The sequence below is a fragment of the Rhinoraja longicauda genome, chromosome 36 (assembly GCF_053455715.1).
Source record: "Rhinoraja longicauda isolate Sanriku21f chromosome 36, sRhiLon1.1, whole genome shotgun sequence".
NCBI lineage: Eukaryota > Metazoa > Chordata > Chondrichthyes > Rajiformes > Arhynchobatidae > Rhinoraja > Rhinoraja longicauda.
This window is the reverse complement of record NC_135988.1, coordinates 13,352,435-13,370,314: the sequence shown is the minus strand read 5'-3', so window position 1 is coordinate 13,370,314 and position 17,880 is coordinate 13,352,435. Positions and strand designations below refer to the sequence as shown.

The window sequence follows — 17,880 nt, the reverse complement described above, 5'->3', positions numbered from 1 at the left end:
ATTTCTGGATCCGATTTTAAACTGGGGGTAAAACTGTTTTTGCTTAAGATAAGATTCAAAGAACAGTTACATATTTTTTTTAATGTGCGTGGGTGTGTTCATGGGAAAGGGAAAATGAATAAGTCATCCCAGTTTTATGTTTAAACAAAAATCCTAGAGGGGATAGTTTTAACCTGCCTCTGGTTTAAGTCACACTGAGCACCTTCTGTTATCTATATGGATGCTTATCAATTGGTGGTTTATTGGAGTAGCCCGTTGAATGTGACTGATGACAGCAGTTCTCCAAAATGCATATCTTACAGGGGAGTAGGCATGAATAAAGCTTGTAAATGTTTCTTATTGGATCATCAGTCTTTGCACGATAGTGACATTTTATTTGGAAAGTGGCCATTGTGTGGTAGCTATTCAATCTGCTATACTATCGGCCTGATAAGCTTCTCAAACTAAGTATTGCACTGTAATGAGGATTTGAACTTGGTGTGAACCTAATTGATGCTTAAGTGCTCGATGGTCAGGGATTACTATTGTTGGTTTGACAATCAGCTGATTGGACATTCCTGCTATTCAACAATGACAAACCCTCAAAAAAGTATGATTGGAACCTTATTCCTTGAAGATTTGTGGAATACATATGCCTGATTGCTGGATTCCAATTAACACAAAGATAAATCGAAGCTTGGTTGTAATGTTGAGCTGTGAACAGCATTGTGAATGCAAATTTGAAATGTGATATGGCAATTGTGAAAGTGCTTCTGTGTAAATGTAGTGACGTGTCCTGGAGTGCCTCAAGTTAAGCGGCTATAAATAACCAGCTGTCTTGTCAGTCTTCATTGACATTGCAGCAGATGGGACCTTTTCAACAGAGGAAACAAAAGAAAGTTTTTGATTGCATAAACTAGGGTAGATTAATTTAGTTTATTGTCACATGTACCGAGGGACTGTGAAAAGCATTTGTTGCGCGCTAACCAGTCAGCGGAAAGACTATACGTTCACAGTGTACAGTTACATGGTAAAGGGAATAACGTTTAGTGGAAGGTAAAGTCCGATTAAAGATAGTCCAAGGGTCTCCAGTGAGGTAGATAGTAGCTCAGGACTGCTCTCTCGTTGTTGATAGGATGATTCAGTTGCCTGATAACGGCTGGGAAGAAACTGACCCTGAATCTGGAGGTGTAAGAAAATAACTGCAGATGCTGGTACAAATCGAAGGTATTTAATCACAAAATGCTGGAGTAACTCAGCAAGTCAAGCAGCATCTCAGGAGAGAAGGAATGGGCGACATTTCGGGTCGAGACCCTTCTTCAGACCTTTTGCTGTCGATAATCTTTGTGCAGGAAAGGGTCTGAAGAAGGGTCTCGACCCGAAACGTCGCCCATTCCTTCCTGACCTGCTGAGTTACTCCAGCATTTTGTGCATAAATACCTGAATCTGGAGGTGCGCGTTTCATACTTCTGTACCACTTGCCTGATGGGCGAGGGGAGAAGAGGGAGTGACCGGGGTGAAACTCCTCCTTGATTATGATGGTGGCCTTGGAGAGGCTGTGTGAAGGGTAATGAGGGTTTTCAAGATAGTACGGTAAACTAGTAATGGAAATCTTGATCCATTGGCTGGGAAGAGGTAATCTTAAAGCAACAAGCCAGACTTTTCAGCAGTGCATTTAATACTTCTGCACCAAGGGTGGTAAAAGCTTAGAACTCTGTTCTGCAAACTATTTTTATCTGTGTCTACCTCCAAATATATCTAGCTTGTAAAACAGGTCTCTAATTTGGTTTGCTTGTTATTTCCTTTGTGATTTTCTTTCTCTTGTGTACTGGAGGCCTTATGCTGTCGATAATCTTTGTGCAGGAAAGGGCCTGACAAAACGAACAACATCAGATCACTGAGTCATGCAGGCAGTTTAGCCTTGTCCTCACAACATGATTTTTTGGCAGTGAATTATAACACAGAGACCAGGCAGAAGTAATCGGTTATTGCTTAAAAATTTAACTTAAAACTTGCATGGTAGTTCAGGGCTTGAAGTCCTGCATCAAATTCCAGACTGCCAGCAGAATAAACTAACGTATTAATTCCCTACAATTAGAGGAAGCTTCACATATAATATTCACAGAATTGCCAGAGATTGCTATCTGATATTCTATGCATGTTTTGTTTTCAGTGGCTTTTGACACTTCTGGAAACTGGAAGATTAGACTTTAGACATGCAGGGGGGAAGCAGGCCCTTTGGTCTACCGAATGCACACCGACCAGCGATCGGTACACTAGCACTATCCCACGCACTAGGTACAATTTACAATTTTACCAAAATCAATTAGCCTACAAACCTGTGCGTTTTTGGAGTATGGAAGGAAACCAAGCACCCGGAGAAAATCCACAGTCACAGGGAGAATGTACAAATTCCATACAGGCAGCACCCGTGGTCAGGATTGAACCCATGTCTCGATGTGATGGAATGCAATGCAAATATTCACTTCTGAATTGATTCAAAATTAAGTGTCGAGTGACCAGTGGAATCTGGTGAATGGAGTTGGTGAGAGTAGCAAGTGTCATTAATTAAAATCTTATTTTAAATGACAAAGGAACATAGGATGTGTACAGGTAGGAATATGAGCATGGAACAAGCCTTGTATAATGACAACTGCTTCCCTGATGTGTGTTATTGACAGGTTTGTGCAGTGCACTTTGCTCACACTGTGCTGGTCAATAGTTCCTCTTAGTCTCTTAGCAGTATTCTTTGGTTGAACAAAATGATTCTGAGTCGGAGTGATATGAAAATAAATGTTTCTCAATAGAAAGCATGGAATTGCCTTTTTGCCAGTTTTGGTTATCTTTTTGGATTCTCCTCCCAGCCCCTGCATCTCTTCAAGTCCTTTGAGTGGAGTTGTTTCCTGCTGTATTTATTTTTGATTGAGCTGTGCACTACTTTGCTTGTGATGGTTGTCCTTTGCAAGTTTGAGTGAATGTTGGCCAACTGTTTGATGGGTAAGAATAAGGCATTCACATTGGCCAATTTGTTAGTGTTCATGCTGTCCTTCAGAGAGAACAATCCCACTGAGTTGAAGTCTGTTGGAGCATTTCAGTGTGTGAGATATGTAGTTATTGAATTTAATTCTCGCCTTTATATCTTGCTGGATAAGAATTCTGAAGCACTTTTCTCAATATAACTATATTGATTGATCTCAAGAATTGCTATGGCTTCTGCGTATGCAACATAATTTTGCTGCTCACCAGACTGTCTCTTTTTGCTTGATAGGTATATCGTCCATATATTCCAAAGTTGTTTGTAGATCGGGAAATGTGCTTTAAATTTCTTTTTCATAAATCAATGTATGAATGGATACAGTAAACGGTTATTGGAGTGATGATTTGATGAATGTGTTGGCGAAAAACATCGTGCGGCTGAAAGGAAATGGCAGTGGATTGTGATCGATTGTGTAGAATTTTTATGTGATTGAAATTTGGAAGTGTGCAGGATTAGCCTTGTCTTGAGAAATGAAATCAAGTGATGAGTGAGCCAATAAAAATAACTTTGGTCAGACTCAATCTTGTTTTAAGATGTAGTTTGTCATTTGACGATCTAAATTTTTGCGGTAATGTCGAAGTAAAATTTTCATTTGGTGGAATCTACTCAGATCTGATAATGGTAATTAGGGATGTTACAAACCAAAATGTGTACAACAGTGTGTAAATAAAAAAGGCTTGCTCAGTTTAAGAACAGATTGAAAAGTGGGCGTAGGCCATGTGGCCCTTCATGCTATTCAATAAAATCACAGCTGATGTTTTCCTTTTATGCCGCTATCATGTGCTTAGCCTCGTATCTCTTTTAATATCCCAATATCTGTTAAACACGGCTGCTGAGCCTCCACATTCCTTGTGGCTAGAGAATTGCAAAGATTCATACCTGCTGGGTGAAGAAATGTCTTCTATCCTGCCCTGAATGGCGTATACTTTATTTTGAGACTGTGACCCCCCTGCTGCTAGATAACCTAGCTAAAGGAAAAGTCAACACTCCCAAACCCTTTGAGAAGTTTATGTTTTAATGAGATCACCTCTTATCCAAGCTTGAGGCTTTAGGCCCAGTCTGTTTAATCTCCATTCGTATAACAAACCTGCCTTCTCTGGAATTAATCTGGTTAACCTTTGCTGAGCTCCTTCTATCAGAAGGAGATCCTTGGGCAGGGAAAACAGACTAGTTCAAAATTAGTAGTCTCGCCTGGGGGCTTCTATAATTGTAGCAAGATGCAATTTCTTATTGTGAACTGATCTTGCAATAAAGGTCAATATACCCTTTATGTGGCAAGGAACTGAAGTTGTGTAGGAAGGAACCGCAGATGCTGGTTTAAACCGAAGATTAGACACAAAAAGCTCAAGTAACTCAGGACAGGCAGCATCTCTGGTGAGAATGAATGGGTGACTTTTCGGGTCGAGACCCTTCTTCAGACTGGTTAGAGGACTGAAGTTGCTGGTTTACACCGAAGATAGACACAAAATCCTGGAGTAACTCAGTCTTTGCCTTACTAATGGCTTGCAGTACCCGCTTATTAACAGTTGCTGATTCATATACCACTAGGTCTCTCTGCACACCGATATCTTTCAGTCTCTCACTACTTAACAATTGCTCCCACTTTTACTCTTTCTTCGGACTTGGATGGTCACACATTTTTCCTCAATTCTGTCACTTTCTTGATCCTTCATTTAACATATCAATGTCCCAATGAAGTCTTTCTGCTATACACCGTTCTGCCACCTATGTTTGATTTATCTGTAAATTTTGTACCAGGAGGGCTGGCTTGTGAAGAGCTTTGTTGTACTTTGTGATGTAGTTAATACTTGCATTGATACAGCTTTGCATATGTCAACTTTGAATTGTAATAGTCTCAGGTCCTGAATCATGCATTGTGAGGAGGCACATTAAATTTAGCAACCTGTCTGAAGCTTTGACCAGTTATTAAATGCAGGAGAGTTGAGTGGGGAGGAATATATATTCACATGGCATGAATTTTAAAACCTTACAGATTTGAAAGGAGGCAAAAACAATTGATTTCAAAGTTGCATGAACTTCTTATTCTTAAAGTCCTGACTTCAATATAGTATGCAAAGCAAGTAGGAATGTGATGTCTCTGCAAAAAGATGTAGTTTGAAATATGGTTGTAGTAAATGATTCATCAGAACATAGAGATGTTAAATTCTGTTTTATAGAAGCCATAATGAGGTGTCTAATGGCCCTATTTTTTTGCTGTGAAGTGAGAGATAAATTTACAGACTTGGCCTTGTTTGTTTTTTGTTCAACAAATCGAGCAAACCAAAGTTTCCATTTTCAGTTCCAGCTTTAGATATTAGATGAGTGACTGTGTGAGTGTGTGTATGTCTTGGCCTTGGAACTCTGTAATTAGATGGCTAATTGTAGTATTTTGCTGGGAATTCTAATTGATATAAGTGGACACCTCCAGTTTAAATTCCATTTGGAATATTTTGGAGGACCAAGAACCAAGACATTCAATTGGTTTAGGAGGGGGGTCAAGAGTCGTCAAAAGTGCTTTATTGTCACATGTCCCGAAACATAACAATAAAATTCTTACTTGCAGCAGCATTAGAGATATGTAAACATTGTACTCTTGGGTGAGGGAGTGGGAGAAGCTTGGGTGTGTAATGAGTTACCACATCCAAAACTATTTTTAAATAAAATGATTCAAGACCAGATTATTAAACTTGCAGAAGAAGGTGCCTCTTGGAAGACTTTCATTTGCAAAGTGTTTCCTGGTTAATTGTGTACTTTTGCATTGTATACATTGTATTTGCATTGTTGTAATATGGAGATGGGTGGGTGTCTACTGTGTATACCTGGCCCCACAACAAATGAGACTTATAACTCAAACCCCCCTGTTTAGTTGATAGTTGAGGAATAAATATTAGCCAGAACCCACAGAGAACTTTACATTTCCAGAAATAGTTCACTGAAATCTTATTTATTCCAAAATGAGAGAAAGCAGACAGGGCAGGGCCTTGGGTTATCTAGATTACAGGCTCAAGTTCCTGGAGTGATGCATGATTGCATGACCTTCTGGCACAGAGTACTACCACTGAGCCAAGCTGGAAACAAGCACTCTTGAGAGATTGCAGTTTGCATTGAATCGACAGCACCACACAAACGTTGTATCCGAGGTGCCAGGTATGGTTTTAGTGACAACTGGTCTGCCTCTCTACTCTCTTTCACCCCCTTGCTTAAAAGTGACCCACTTTCAGCACGTGATGATGAAAATAAACTATTTTTGCACCTGGGATGTATGTCGTTACAGATATATGTCATTGCAGGCTCACCACTGATTTTCCAGCACCCTTGATTCCAGGGTCTGGATTATCTGTTTTGCCAGACCATCTGAGAGGAGTCGAATGGTACTGGAACGATCAGCCTTGGCCAGCCAGGGACCAAGATGACCTCAGAAGTCTGCTATGGGAATGGATCTGCCGGCTCCAGCCTGGTTGGAGTTCCAGAGCCATTCACCTCAATAATTTAGCAATTTGTACACTATCACCAGTTTCTGGCTCAAGAACATTCTTCTGAATTTGTCCAACTGTTTTTGTATCTTTTATGCCCCAGGTTTGGACGGAACCTGAAGGTGACATCTCACCGCCCAGGGATTTCTTGAGTAACATGATTGAGGGCGGAGCAGGATCCTGGCCGACATGTTTTACTCATGAATGGTTTATTTAAAGACCTTTGACACATCTAATAGTTGGCAATAAATGGCAGGAGTAAAATTTCAAACTGGGTTTAGGGCTTGTGTGAATGCATTTGTATGCAAACAAGTCCAGAATTATTGGAGCATGCTGCTTCTAAGTTTTTGAGTAGAAGCACTAGCTAGAGTTATGTAACTCTGCAGTCAGTGTTTCAATACAGTGACATGGCTGTCCCATTGCAAAGACAATGTGTAGTATTTGCACCTGCAGGGCAACTGTCTGAATGGGATGGAAAAAGCAGCACTGAGATGTACGGAGACAATAGACAATAGGTGCAGGAGTAGGCCATTCGGCCCTTCGAGCCAGCACCGCCATTCAATGTGATCATGGCTGATCATTCTCAATCAGTACCCCGTTCCTGCTTTCTCCCCATACCCCCTGACTCCGCTATCCTCAAGAGCTCTATCTAGCTCTCTCTTGAATGTATTCAGAGAATTGGCCTCCACTGCCCTCTGAGTCAGAGAATTCCACAGATTCACAACTCTCTGACTAAAAAAGTTTTTCCTCATCTCTGTTCTAAATGGCCTACTCCTTATTCTTAAACTGTGGCCCCTGGTTCTGGACTCCCCCAACATTGGGAACATGTTTCCTGCCTCTAATGTGTCCAACCCCTTAATAATCTTATACGTTTCGATAAGATCCCCTCTCATCCTTCTAAATTCCAGTGTACACAAACCTAGTCGCTCCAGTCTTTCAACATATGACAGTCCCGCCATTCCGGGAATTAACCTAGTAAACCTACGCTGCACGCCCTCAATAGTAAGAATATCCTTCCTCAAATTTGGAGACCAAAACTGCACACAGTACTCCAGGTGCGGTCTCACTAGGGCCCTGTACAACTGCAGAAGGACCTCTTTGCTCCTATACTCAACTCCTCTTGTTATGAAGGCCGACATTCCATTGGCTTTCTTCACTGCCTGCTGTACCCGCATGCTTCCTGGCAGAATTCCAGGCAGTATCTGGACACCTGTAAATTGTAACAATCTCATGTCCAATGAGTTTTTTTTTGTAATTTGAGATTCGGATATAGAGATTAAGACCAATGTTTCAAGTGTGTGTGTGTGTGTGCATGCAGAACTCCTTCATCATATCCTCATGAGCTTGACAAGTGGTACATGTAACCTCATCTGATAAATTGTTCCTTATCTGGTTACTTGGCTCAAAACTGCTTCAAGCAGAGTTGAGGTGTTGTGCACATCAGCTAATTTTCCTGCAGTTCAACTACGTGTGTGAAATGTCCTAATGTTTTATCATTCTTTACCGTTACAGCTGATGTTATTTCCACAGTAGAATTCAACCACTCTGGAGAACTACTGGCAACTGGGGACAAGGGGGGTAGAGTCGTCATATTCCAGCAGGAGCAGGAGGTGAGTGTTATCTGTGTAGCACATCAAGTTGAAATTAAGTAACATGGTGATTTAGCTATTTCTGCAGTTCAGTGGTGGCATGTTCAAAGGAATATTCCTGGCAAGTCATTGATCCATACTTGTCACTGTTTATATTTTGCATATTGATGCCTCATAGAGGATGCATGGATATCTATGTTTGAGCTGAAATGTTTTGCAAAATAAATTACATAGAATTCACCGTGTCCCTGCAGGTTTATGCAGATAATTAGGTTCCAAGAACATCACTTGTGTTAACTTATCATGTTCTATTAACATAACTGTCCAGAAGATCAGTTGAAATTCTCTTTAAATCTCTCTGTAACGTTTCCAAGGCATTTTGCATCATTTTGAAATTGGTTGGGCATTTCTATGTGCATTTTCATCGCAACTTCCATTCTGGGGCTATGTGATTTATTACACAGTGGCTACATGTGTACATTGTTTGGTTGTGCGATGGTACCCAGATTTGTAAGTGATGAGTGTTCAGTTGATTAGGAGGCGAGGAAGACCTGCTCCTATTTTTTTAATGAAAATCCTTTACCAACTTAAGCGTCTTTTTTTCTGATTATATGCCTGAAATTACCATGCATGTTTGAACCAAGTGATGCGTCATTTTCTGCAGAAGGAAATGCCTTGACAAGAGGTGTATGCAGCCACATCTGATGACTTGTTCGATAAGAGAACCTATTCTCTGTTGTGAACCCATTGGTTAGGATTGTGGCTTGAATGGCATCATGAAGCAAGAAGATGGATTTCAGTGGGAACTTTACTTTGAGGAGGTTGTCTTCCCCAGCTGACATATTCAAAATGAGACCAAAAGAGGTCATGTACCAGTCCACCACTGATTTTTTGGCAACTGATGGTCCGCGCTCCTCCTCGGGAAGTCCCCCCAAAAGGCCAGTCCTACGGCCGTTTTTGACCTCAAGACTTTCGTCGAGTTGAATTTTCCACCTGCAGCCAGGGTTCTGGAACTCCAGCCGGGCTGGAGCTGGTGGATCCATTCCCATAGACTACTTCCACGACTGACTTCCCCCTCCCCCCCACAAAGGCCGTGACCAATGGTCTGGCAAAATGGGTAATCTAGCTCTGGAACCAAGGGTGCCAGAAAATTGGTGGTGGACCTGTATAGTAATTTGGTGCCACTCTCTGCATTCCACTTGGAGGATGTCTCGGCAGCTAATACTGCTAGCTCACAACTCTGGATTCCATCCTTAGCTGCAGTACTGTCTATATGGACTTTTCCCTCTGTGACTGCATGGTTTCTCCTGGATGCTTCAGTGTCCTGGAGGGTTGGTGGAGTCATTGGCCACTAAATTGCCTGCAGAGCAGGTAGCTGGTAGGAGTATCTGGATGGTCTCGATAGCAGGCAGGCTCCTTTGTCTTAGCTGGAGTTAATTTGCAGCTCCTCTCCTGAAGATGACTACAGTGATGGAATGTCCAGGATTTCCTGGTCTGTTCTCTTCCCAGAGATGGACTATGTCCATTTTTTGACTAAAGCTTCTCGGCATGGAGTTTTACAAGTTCATTGGGGATACCAACTGTTTCTGTGCCTTGTTTTTAAGTTGGCATGCAAACTTGTTAGTGAGGGTGGTATTAAGGCAACACCAAACTGATTGTTTGATTGCGTCAAGGCTTTCATCTTAGACAGTCATGATCAAGGGTTTCAAAGTCCTTTTTGAGAGGGCACTGACTGCCCTCTGAGCTTGATGAGCATCCTTAATCTTGACTTTGGAGCAGGGTCATACTTGGCTGGCTTGCAAATGGTTTTGAGCTACAGCTATGACTTAGCCTTTTGCTGGGCTTCTCCACTGCCACCTGTTCTTTAGATGCTAGGTATTTTGCTGGATCTTGTCCTTCAAATTTCTGTAGAGCTGTCCAGTTTTTTTCCTCTTAAGAAACAATTGAGCTACCCATCCAGGAATGCCTTTCTTTGATTGTCAGTTAACTCCTGAATCTCTAATCATTCTCTTTCGACAAATCTAGTTTGTGTTGGAGGAATCAAGAATTTCTTTGAAGGCGCAGAGACTACAGATGCTGGAGTCTTGAGCAAAATGAAAGTGCTAAAGAAACTCGGCAAGTCGGGCAGTATCTTGGGAGGGAATGGACAGGCAATGTTTTGCGTCAGGAGCCGCCTTCAGACTCACTTTATCGGTTCTGTTTAAGGTATTCTTCAGGACTACCTAACTTGTTGACATTGGCTTCTGTGACTGGAAAATCTAACTTTCAACATGACTTCATTAACAAAGGCACGTTTGCAAATTTGAATGTGCAACATTGACAGCCTCTTTTTTTCACCTTAAGGAGAGGGGAGAGATTTAAACAGCTGGACATAACCATTTTCCAGCAGAGTTGTTTGACCATCAAACTGCATTATTACACTGCTTTGCTAAATACTGCGAGGCAAACATGTTCAATTGTTTTGGGTTCCTTGATTCAGTTATATTCATTGCTTTGTGTAAGAAGGAACTGCAGATGCTGGTTTAAACCAAAGATAGTCACAAAAAGCTGGAGTCAGTCAGCGGGGCAGGAAGCATCTTTGGGGAGAAGGAATGACGCTTTGGGTTGAGACCCTCCTTCAGACAAGAAGGGTCTTGAACCAAAATGTCAGCCATTCCTTCTTCAGACAAGAAGGGCCTCGACCTGAAACGTCACCCATTCCTTCTCTCCAGAGATGCTGCCTGTCCTGCTGAGTTACTCCAGCTTTTTGTGTCTACCTTCTATATTCATTGCTTTATCTGGTTAATTTTTTTAAAAAGCAGAAAAACCTTCAATATAATTAGATTTTAAGAACCAGTTAGCATTGTAGATTACAAATCTTGTTGTTTTTAGCTTAACATAGTTGTGGTGTTCTAATCTATTCTGTTATTCCTTGCAGAACAAAAGCCAGCCTCATTGCAGAGGTGAATATAATGTTTACAGTACTTTTCAGAGTCACGAGCCAGAATTTGACTACTTGAAAAGTTTAGAAATTGAAGAAAAGATCAATAAAATTAGATGGTTACCCCAGCAAAATGCTGCACAGTTCCTGCTCTCTACAAATGGTGAGTTCCTGCTTTACTTCATTCTCTTGCTCAGGACAGCAACCTTGGCCGCACTTCCCTCTAGACTGAGCAATTGCTTTTCTGACAGCTTTTAATGGTAGATTTTAGTAGACCCTTTTATAATACTTTTAACTTTAATTTCTCAAATACTGTTTACCCGCTCATTAATCTCCCCAAGCCGCCATTTTTCTTTTCATGTTTTTTATTTTCTTATAGTGGGGGAGATTGAACAAATTATGTTTGGGGTCGGGATCAGTCCGAAGAAGGGTCCCGACTTGAAACATCGTCTATCCATTCCCTCCACAGATGCTGCCTGACCCGCTGAATTCCTCCAGCATATTACGTTATAGACAATAGACAATAGGTGCAGGAGTAGGCCATTCGGCCCTTTGAGCCAGCACCGCCATTCAATGTGATCATGGCTGATCATTCTCAATCAGTACCCCGTTCCTGCTTTCTCCCCATACCCCCTGACTCCGCTATCCTTAAGAGCTCTATCTAGCTCTCTCTTGAATGTATTCAGAGAATTGGCCTCCACTGCCCTCTGAGGCAGAGAATTCCACAGATTCACAACTCTCTGACTAAAAAAGTTCTTCCTCATCTCTGTTCTAAATGGCCTACCCCTTATTCTTAAAGTGTGGCCCCTGGTTCTGGACTCCCCCAACATTGGGAACATGTTTCCTGCCTCTAACATGTCCAACCCCTTAATAATCTTATACGCTTCGATAAGATCCCCTCTCATCCTTCTAAATTCCAGTGTATACAAATAACTGTATACGAATAGTAAATAAAATGGCTATAGTTTGTATTATTTACTGATGAAATAATTCTGAACAGTAAATATTGCAGACTACAGTCTGTGGTCTTCCTCCTTGCCTTCTCGCCCTTAATGAAATTGGAAAAACACCTCTGGCCAAAATTCCTTTCAATCAGCTATGTAGTTTCGAATTAATTTGTGTGAAAAATGGCAGCTAGCTTTGCCTACATAAATCCCTGCATTTTTAAAATATTGGTGGGTAAATGACTTGAGACACTGATAGATGGATAAATCTTATATAGATTTAAGCTATTGTTTTTAGTATATTGTAAAAGTAAATTAATTTTGCCAATTCGTTGTGGAAATATTTAAGATTCAAAGAGAACATTGCTATACTGCAGTCCTATGGTTCTAAATTGTATTGTGAGTGTTCTCGCAGTGATCTGAAATTATCGTTTTACATCATTAGTGCATTTATACTTTGCTAATATTTATTGCAGCATTGCTTCCAGTGCTTGCTATGATGCAGTGAGTTGACATTCCAGATTGGTATCATTTAAAGTTTCCCACAAGACACTTGTTTATGCAGATGGCAGGTCTGGATGAGATGCCTGCATTTCACAATTGGGTTCATTTTAAAAAGTCCTCCGTTAATCATTTAGAAGTTGTAATCCAACACTTGGGTGCTAGAGGCTCATTTGCTCCTCTCTATTAATGCAATTTTGTATTATTTTCTTAGATAAAACAATAAAGTTGTGGAAAATCAGTGAGAGAGATAAACGGCCAGAAGGATATAATTTGAAAGAGGAGGATGGTCGATATAGGGATCCTGCCACAGTCACTACGCTTAAGGTGAGAACGAGAGTGCAAATTGCTTCAAAGAATACCGCAGCAAATCTTGGATGTTTCATTGTTTTTGACTCTGGTTATAAAATCTGTGTAAACTGTTAAAAGAAAATTTCAGGACAGTTGTGGGTGGCAGTTTTGGTCTGGCTTCAAGGCACCAACTGCGGAAGATACCCTGTGGTGTTAATATTGATGCCCAGTATCCCAATTTGGGCAACCTGTGACTGAGGGCCTGAAGTCCAAAACATGCTTTAGTTTACATTTATAGGGCACCTTTATTGTAGCAAAAAGTCTCAGACCTCCTATGGAGTGTTTTCAAACAAAACCATGCCAGGCCACGTGAGGTACTTCTGCTACCCTGGATGCCATATTATAAAAGGAGTGCCTTTAGAATACGTTTGCAGGTTTGAAACTTGCAGTGAAAGGCTGTACTGATCAAGAAATGTTGAACAGGCTAGGTCTATTGTGAAAAGAGAAGGCCGAAGCATGATTTGCTCATTAATTCATTGGATGTGGGTATTGTTGGCAAGACTGGCATGGCCCCTCCCTTATTAATCTTAGAAACAATGAGCCATTGTACAAGTATCTTCATAAATGTAATCCTGATGAGTGGGGATTTCCAGTACTTCTACCTAGACTTATCTTCCAGTAAAGATAAAAGTAGGCAGTACACTCCCACCTCAGAATTGTGCATCTTGAGGAAACTTTCAGGTTTTAATGTTCCCAAAAGAGGTGACTCTTCAGCTGCCAACATGTTTGAGAGGTGGTTAATACTTTGCTAATGGGTTCACCTGCACAGTTCCTGCATTATACATTTTAATCTTGTTTGCATGCGCTGGTGCCTTCATATTATTCTTTTGCTGATGTGGGTCATATGCTGTTCCCAGCAATGAACTGTTTTTGAAAAGAGCTGTGGAGAAAGCCAACTGAGGTCTGTAAATTTATTAATGGATCCGATAAAATGTGCAAGTCAGAAGAGCAAGACAAGATGCTATCAATGCACTGAAAAACTGAAAGGAAATGTTTTACACAGACATTGATCATTTCCACAGGAAGTACTTGAATTTGTTAGACTTTCCTGTTTTCATGCAGTATATTCTGCTTGATTATGCAAGAAGACAGAAATCGTGGTTGGAGGTATTTCGGAGAACATCTTGAGCTAGGGAGAAGAGATTATAGAGAATTTGTCCCACAGCTACTGGGCCTTGACAGCTGAAGGCCTTTTTGTGCATAAGAAAATAACTGCAGATGCTGGTACGAATCGAAGGTATTTATTCACAAAATGCTGGAGTAACTCAGCAGGTCAGGCAGCATCTCGGGAGAGAAGGAATGGGTGACGTTTCGGGTCGAGACCCTTCTTCAGACGGGTCACTGCAAACTTCTTCTGAAGAAGAAGGGTCTCGATCCGAAATGTCACCCATTCCTTCTCTCCCGAGATGCTGCCTGATCTGCCTTTTTGTGCATGTATAGCTGGCATTAGCTTTGAAAAATAAGCACTGGGATGACTTCCACCTGTGCCACTGTATACCTTGCACCCTCATTAAATTACTTTATTTCAATAAAATTTACTGGAAAGTTATATTAAAACCAAAAATGCTGGAAAATCCCTCCGTAGAAAGAGAAAATGTTCACATTTCATGTCAAAAACCCTTCAGAGCTGTACTGTAAAATGATGTGCCTTTCTCTAGATGGGTTTCATCATTGTTTAAATTCTTTTAATACCTTGTTTTTTCTCATTCCCAGGTGCCGGTATTCAAACCTATGGATTTAATGGTTGAAGCAAGTCCTCGAAGAATATTTGCTAATGCACACACATATCATATAAACTCTATTTCAGTCAATAGTGACTATGAAACGTACTTATCAGCAGATGATCTTAGGATTAACCTGTGGCATTTAGAAATCACAGACCGAAGTTTTAGTATCCTTGTCAATGTGGCAGATCGTTTTTTGGGAGCAAAATGTTTTATTTGGCAGCAATGTTCCTAATCTCACTTGAAAGTGCAAAGGATTTTTTTCATGTATTGTTATGTTGGTATTCTTCAATACCTTGCACTCTGTATTCTAAGACAGATGGTGTGTATTTTGGCTTGAATCGCAGCCAGTCTATTCAGTATGCAAGACTGTCAGGGCAGGTTAATGGCTCTGCTGATCTTTCAAGGACAAATATTTGGCCAATGCTGAAAGTCCTGCATTAAATGTGATCACGCAACTGGTCTCCTGCAACCCGAAATTCACAAAAAAACAGGCATTAAAACTTTCAGGAGTGTTAGGGGATATTTGTCTATTGGGTGAATAAAACTGGTTGTGCACAGTTCATCTGATAGCACATTTTATCTTTGACTTCTCCCATTCTTGTTAAAAAGTGAGTTTTAAAATGTCATTAGCTGCCGACTTGTACCTTTATTGCGCTGAAGAGTTTGACAACTGCTCTTGGAGTCTTGCCTGTCCTCTGTATTTCACAGTATACTATATCTGAGAAAGCTACTAAAAGCTCTTAACTTTTTCTTGTATAAGAAAAGTAAAGTAATTGTAAATAAAACAGAATACTGGAAATGCTCAGCAAATGAGGCAGAATCTGCTGTGAGGTTAAATTTTCAGGTCGATAAGCTTTATGGCAGAGTAAAACTAACATTGGTCAATTTGGTAAAATGGACAATGGATGATTTTTGTGCTGGTGTTACAAGCTAATGTAATCTTGAAGTAAACAGATAGTTTTTACTTGGGTACAGTTCTGAAGACTAAAAAAGACAATGTGAACTGCTCTGGCACAAGTTGACTTGTGACTTGGGATTAGCAGTCGTTGCACGAACGGCGTGCAGCGTAGGTTTACTAGTTTAATTCCCGGAATGGTGGGACTGTCATATATGTTGAAAGGCTGGAGCAACTAGGCTTGTATACACTGGAATTTAGAAGGATGAGAGGGGATCTTATCGAAACGTATAAGATTATTAAAGGGTTGGACACATTAGAGGCAGGAAATATGTTCCCAATGTTGGGGGAGTCCAGAACAAGGGGCCACAGTTTAAGAATAAGGGCCATTTAGAACTGAGATGAGGAAAACCTTTTTCAGTCAGAGAGCTGTGAATCTGTGGAATTCTCTGCCTCAGAAGGCAGTGGAGGCCAATTCTCTGAATGCATTCAAGAGAGAGCTAGATAGAGCTCTTAAGGATAGCGGAGTCAGGGGTATGTGGAGAAGGCAGGAACGGGGTACTGATTGAGAATGATCAGCCATGATCACATTGAATGGCGGTGCTGGCTCGAAGGGCCGAATGGCCTACTCCTGCACCTATTGTCTATTGTATCAGATTTCTTTGAAATTTAGGCAGTAACAGTTTTGATTTTAGACACAAAGCTGGAGTAACTCAGCAGGACAGGCAGCATCTCTGGAGAGAAGGAATTTGTGATGTTTCGGGGTGAAACCCTTTTTCAGATAAGGGTCTCGAGCCGAAACGTCACCCATTCCTTCTCTCCAGAGATGCTGCCTGTCCCAATGAGTTACTCCAGCTTTTTGTGTCTACCTTCGATTTAAACCAGCATCTGCAGTTCTTTCCTCCACAGTTATGATTTTTATAGGAACCAAAGTTATTTGTTCTTGGAATTGATTTGACTAATCTTTGAAGGAAACAGGCCGTAACAAGCTAGTGGAAAAACCTGTTTAGGTTTTTTTTAAAGATGAAGATGAGATCTATCTATAACTGTGGAAATTGGATTGTGTGAAATAATGCAAAACTCATTAAAAGAAGGATCATCATCTTGGGACTAATTATTTTCCTGTTTCATGTTGACCCAGAGTTGAATATTGCAGAAATCATTGATTTATATCTTGCTCTAATAAGGTTTATTTTCTTGGTTGTAATTTTATAGAAATTGGTTCATCTATAGGATCAGTTGCATGCATAAGCTGAAAATTATTTTTTCCATCCTTTGGCCAGGTTGTCATTTTGTGTGGCTGGTAAACCTTGTATTATCCTTGATGGCCTGTCTCAGATATTGTAGATATCAAACCTGCTAACATGGAGGAGCTGACTGAAGTGATTACAGCAGCGGAATTCCACCCCAATCAGTGCAACACATTTGTATACAGCAGTAGTAAGGGAACCATTCGACTGTGTGACATGAGAGCAGCTGCCCTGTGTGACAAACATGCCAAATGTAAGTCTGGGACTCAGATAGTTGTGCTTTAGTGATTTGTGTTTTCAATGAATGCTCTTTTCACATCGCTCAAAATTGATTCCTTTGAATGCACAACGAGAACAAATCAAGATTGTTCGGTAACCACTGACATTTACCAACGTGCTGCAGTCTTCATGCAGGCACACAGTGGAACTAAAAAACATGTATGTTAGCTTGACAGACCCTATTTATTTCTCAAATGTATTTTTGTTTTTATATCTTGTCGCTTTGCTTTCGGCTTCTGTAACAGTTGTGCATTAGTATAAAGACAGGAGAATCATGAGTTTGATTTTCAGCATGAAGCATGCTGATATAGTACTGCATAGGCATTTGTAAACGATATTTCCTCAGCTACCATCACAATCAATGCATCTGCACTGGCACGCTCTTCCCCAAATGGATTTGAGCAATTGAATCCTGCTTTGTACTGCCCTACATCAGCTATATCATTCCGAGTCGAGCAGATGGCCAAGATCTGTTTACGTACAGCTTGCCCTTTGTCCACATTAACACTATGCTATCATAATGCACTGCAACATCCACTCCACAACTATTCCATTCCCTTCCTTGTGCTACAAGCTTCTAATGACTTAAACTGTACATTTGTACCACCACCCCACCTTGTTCTTCAGAGTTCACTTTTCCCTTTGCCTGTCAAGAAATTCAAAGATCCCTGGTGGGAGCAGTATAGAACTGGAACTTGGAGGGCTGTGGTCAATCTGTTAAAGCAAATTGAAAACCTTGCAACAGCTTGTTACTCTTGTTTCTTTGAAGTGGTGACATGGCTACCACAATTCAGCAGCATCTGATGTGCTGACTGTCAACTGGTCACCTGTTAATTTACGTGCTGAGGAGAGCAGCCAAAAAGCTGGTCAATTATTAGAATCATTTTTGCAGTTTATTCAAACTTTTCCAGCCTGGTCGGTGTCTGCCACCGTAT

At 40.8% G+C, this 17,880-nt stretch overlaps 1 protein-coding gene across 1 annotated transcript in view; it reads left to right on the top strand.

The window, feature by feature from the left end:
• LOC144610200 (serine/threonine-protein phosphatase 2A 55 kDa regulatory subunit B alpha isoform) overlaps positions 1-17,880 on the top strand; it is a 66,912-nt gene that overhangs the window by 43,086 nt on the left and 5,946 nt on the right. Inside the window, exons 3-7 of the mRNA XM_078428770.1 lie at positions 8,002-8,099; positions 10,996-11,161; positions 12,658-12,770; positions 14,508-14,685; positions 16,755-16,919. Coding sequence (XP_078284896.1) covers positions 8,002-8,099; positions 10,996-11,161; positions 12,658-12,770; positions 14,508-14,685; positions 16,755-16,919 — 720 coding nt within the window. The remainder of the gene's footprint in view (positions 1-8,001; positions 8,100-10,995; positions 11,162-12,657; positions 12,771-14,507; positions 14,686-16,754; positions 16,920-17,880) is intronic.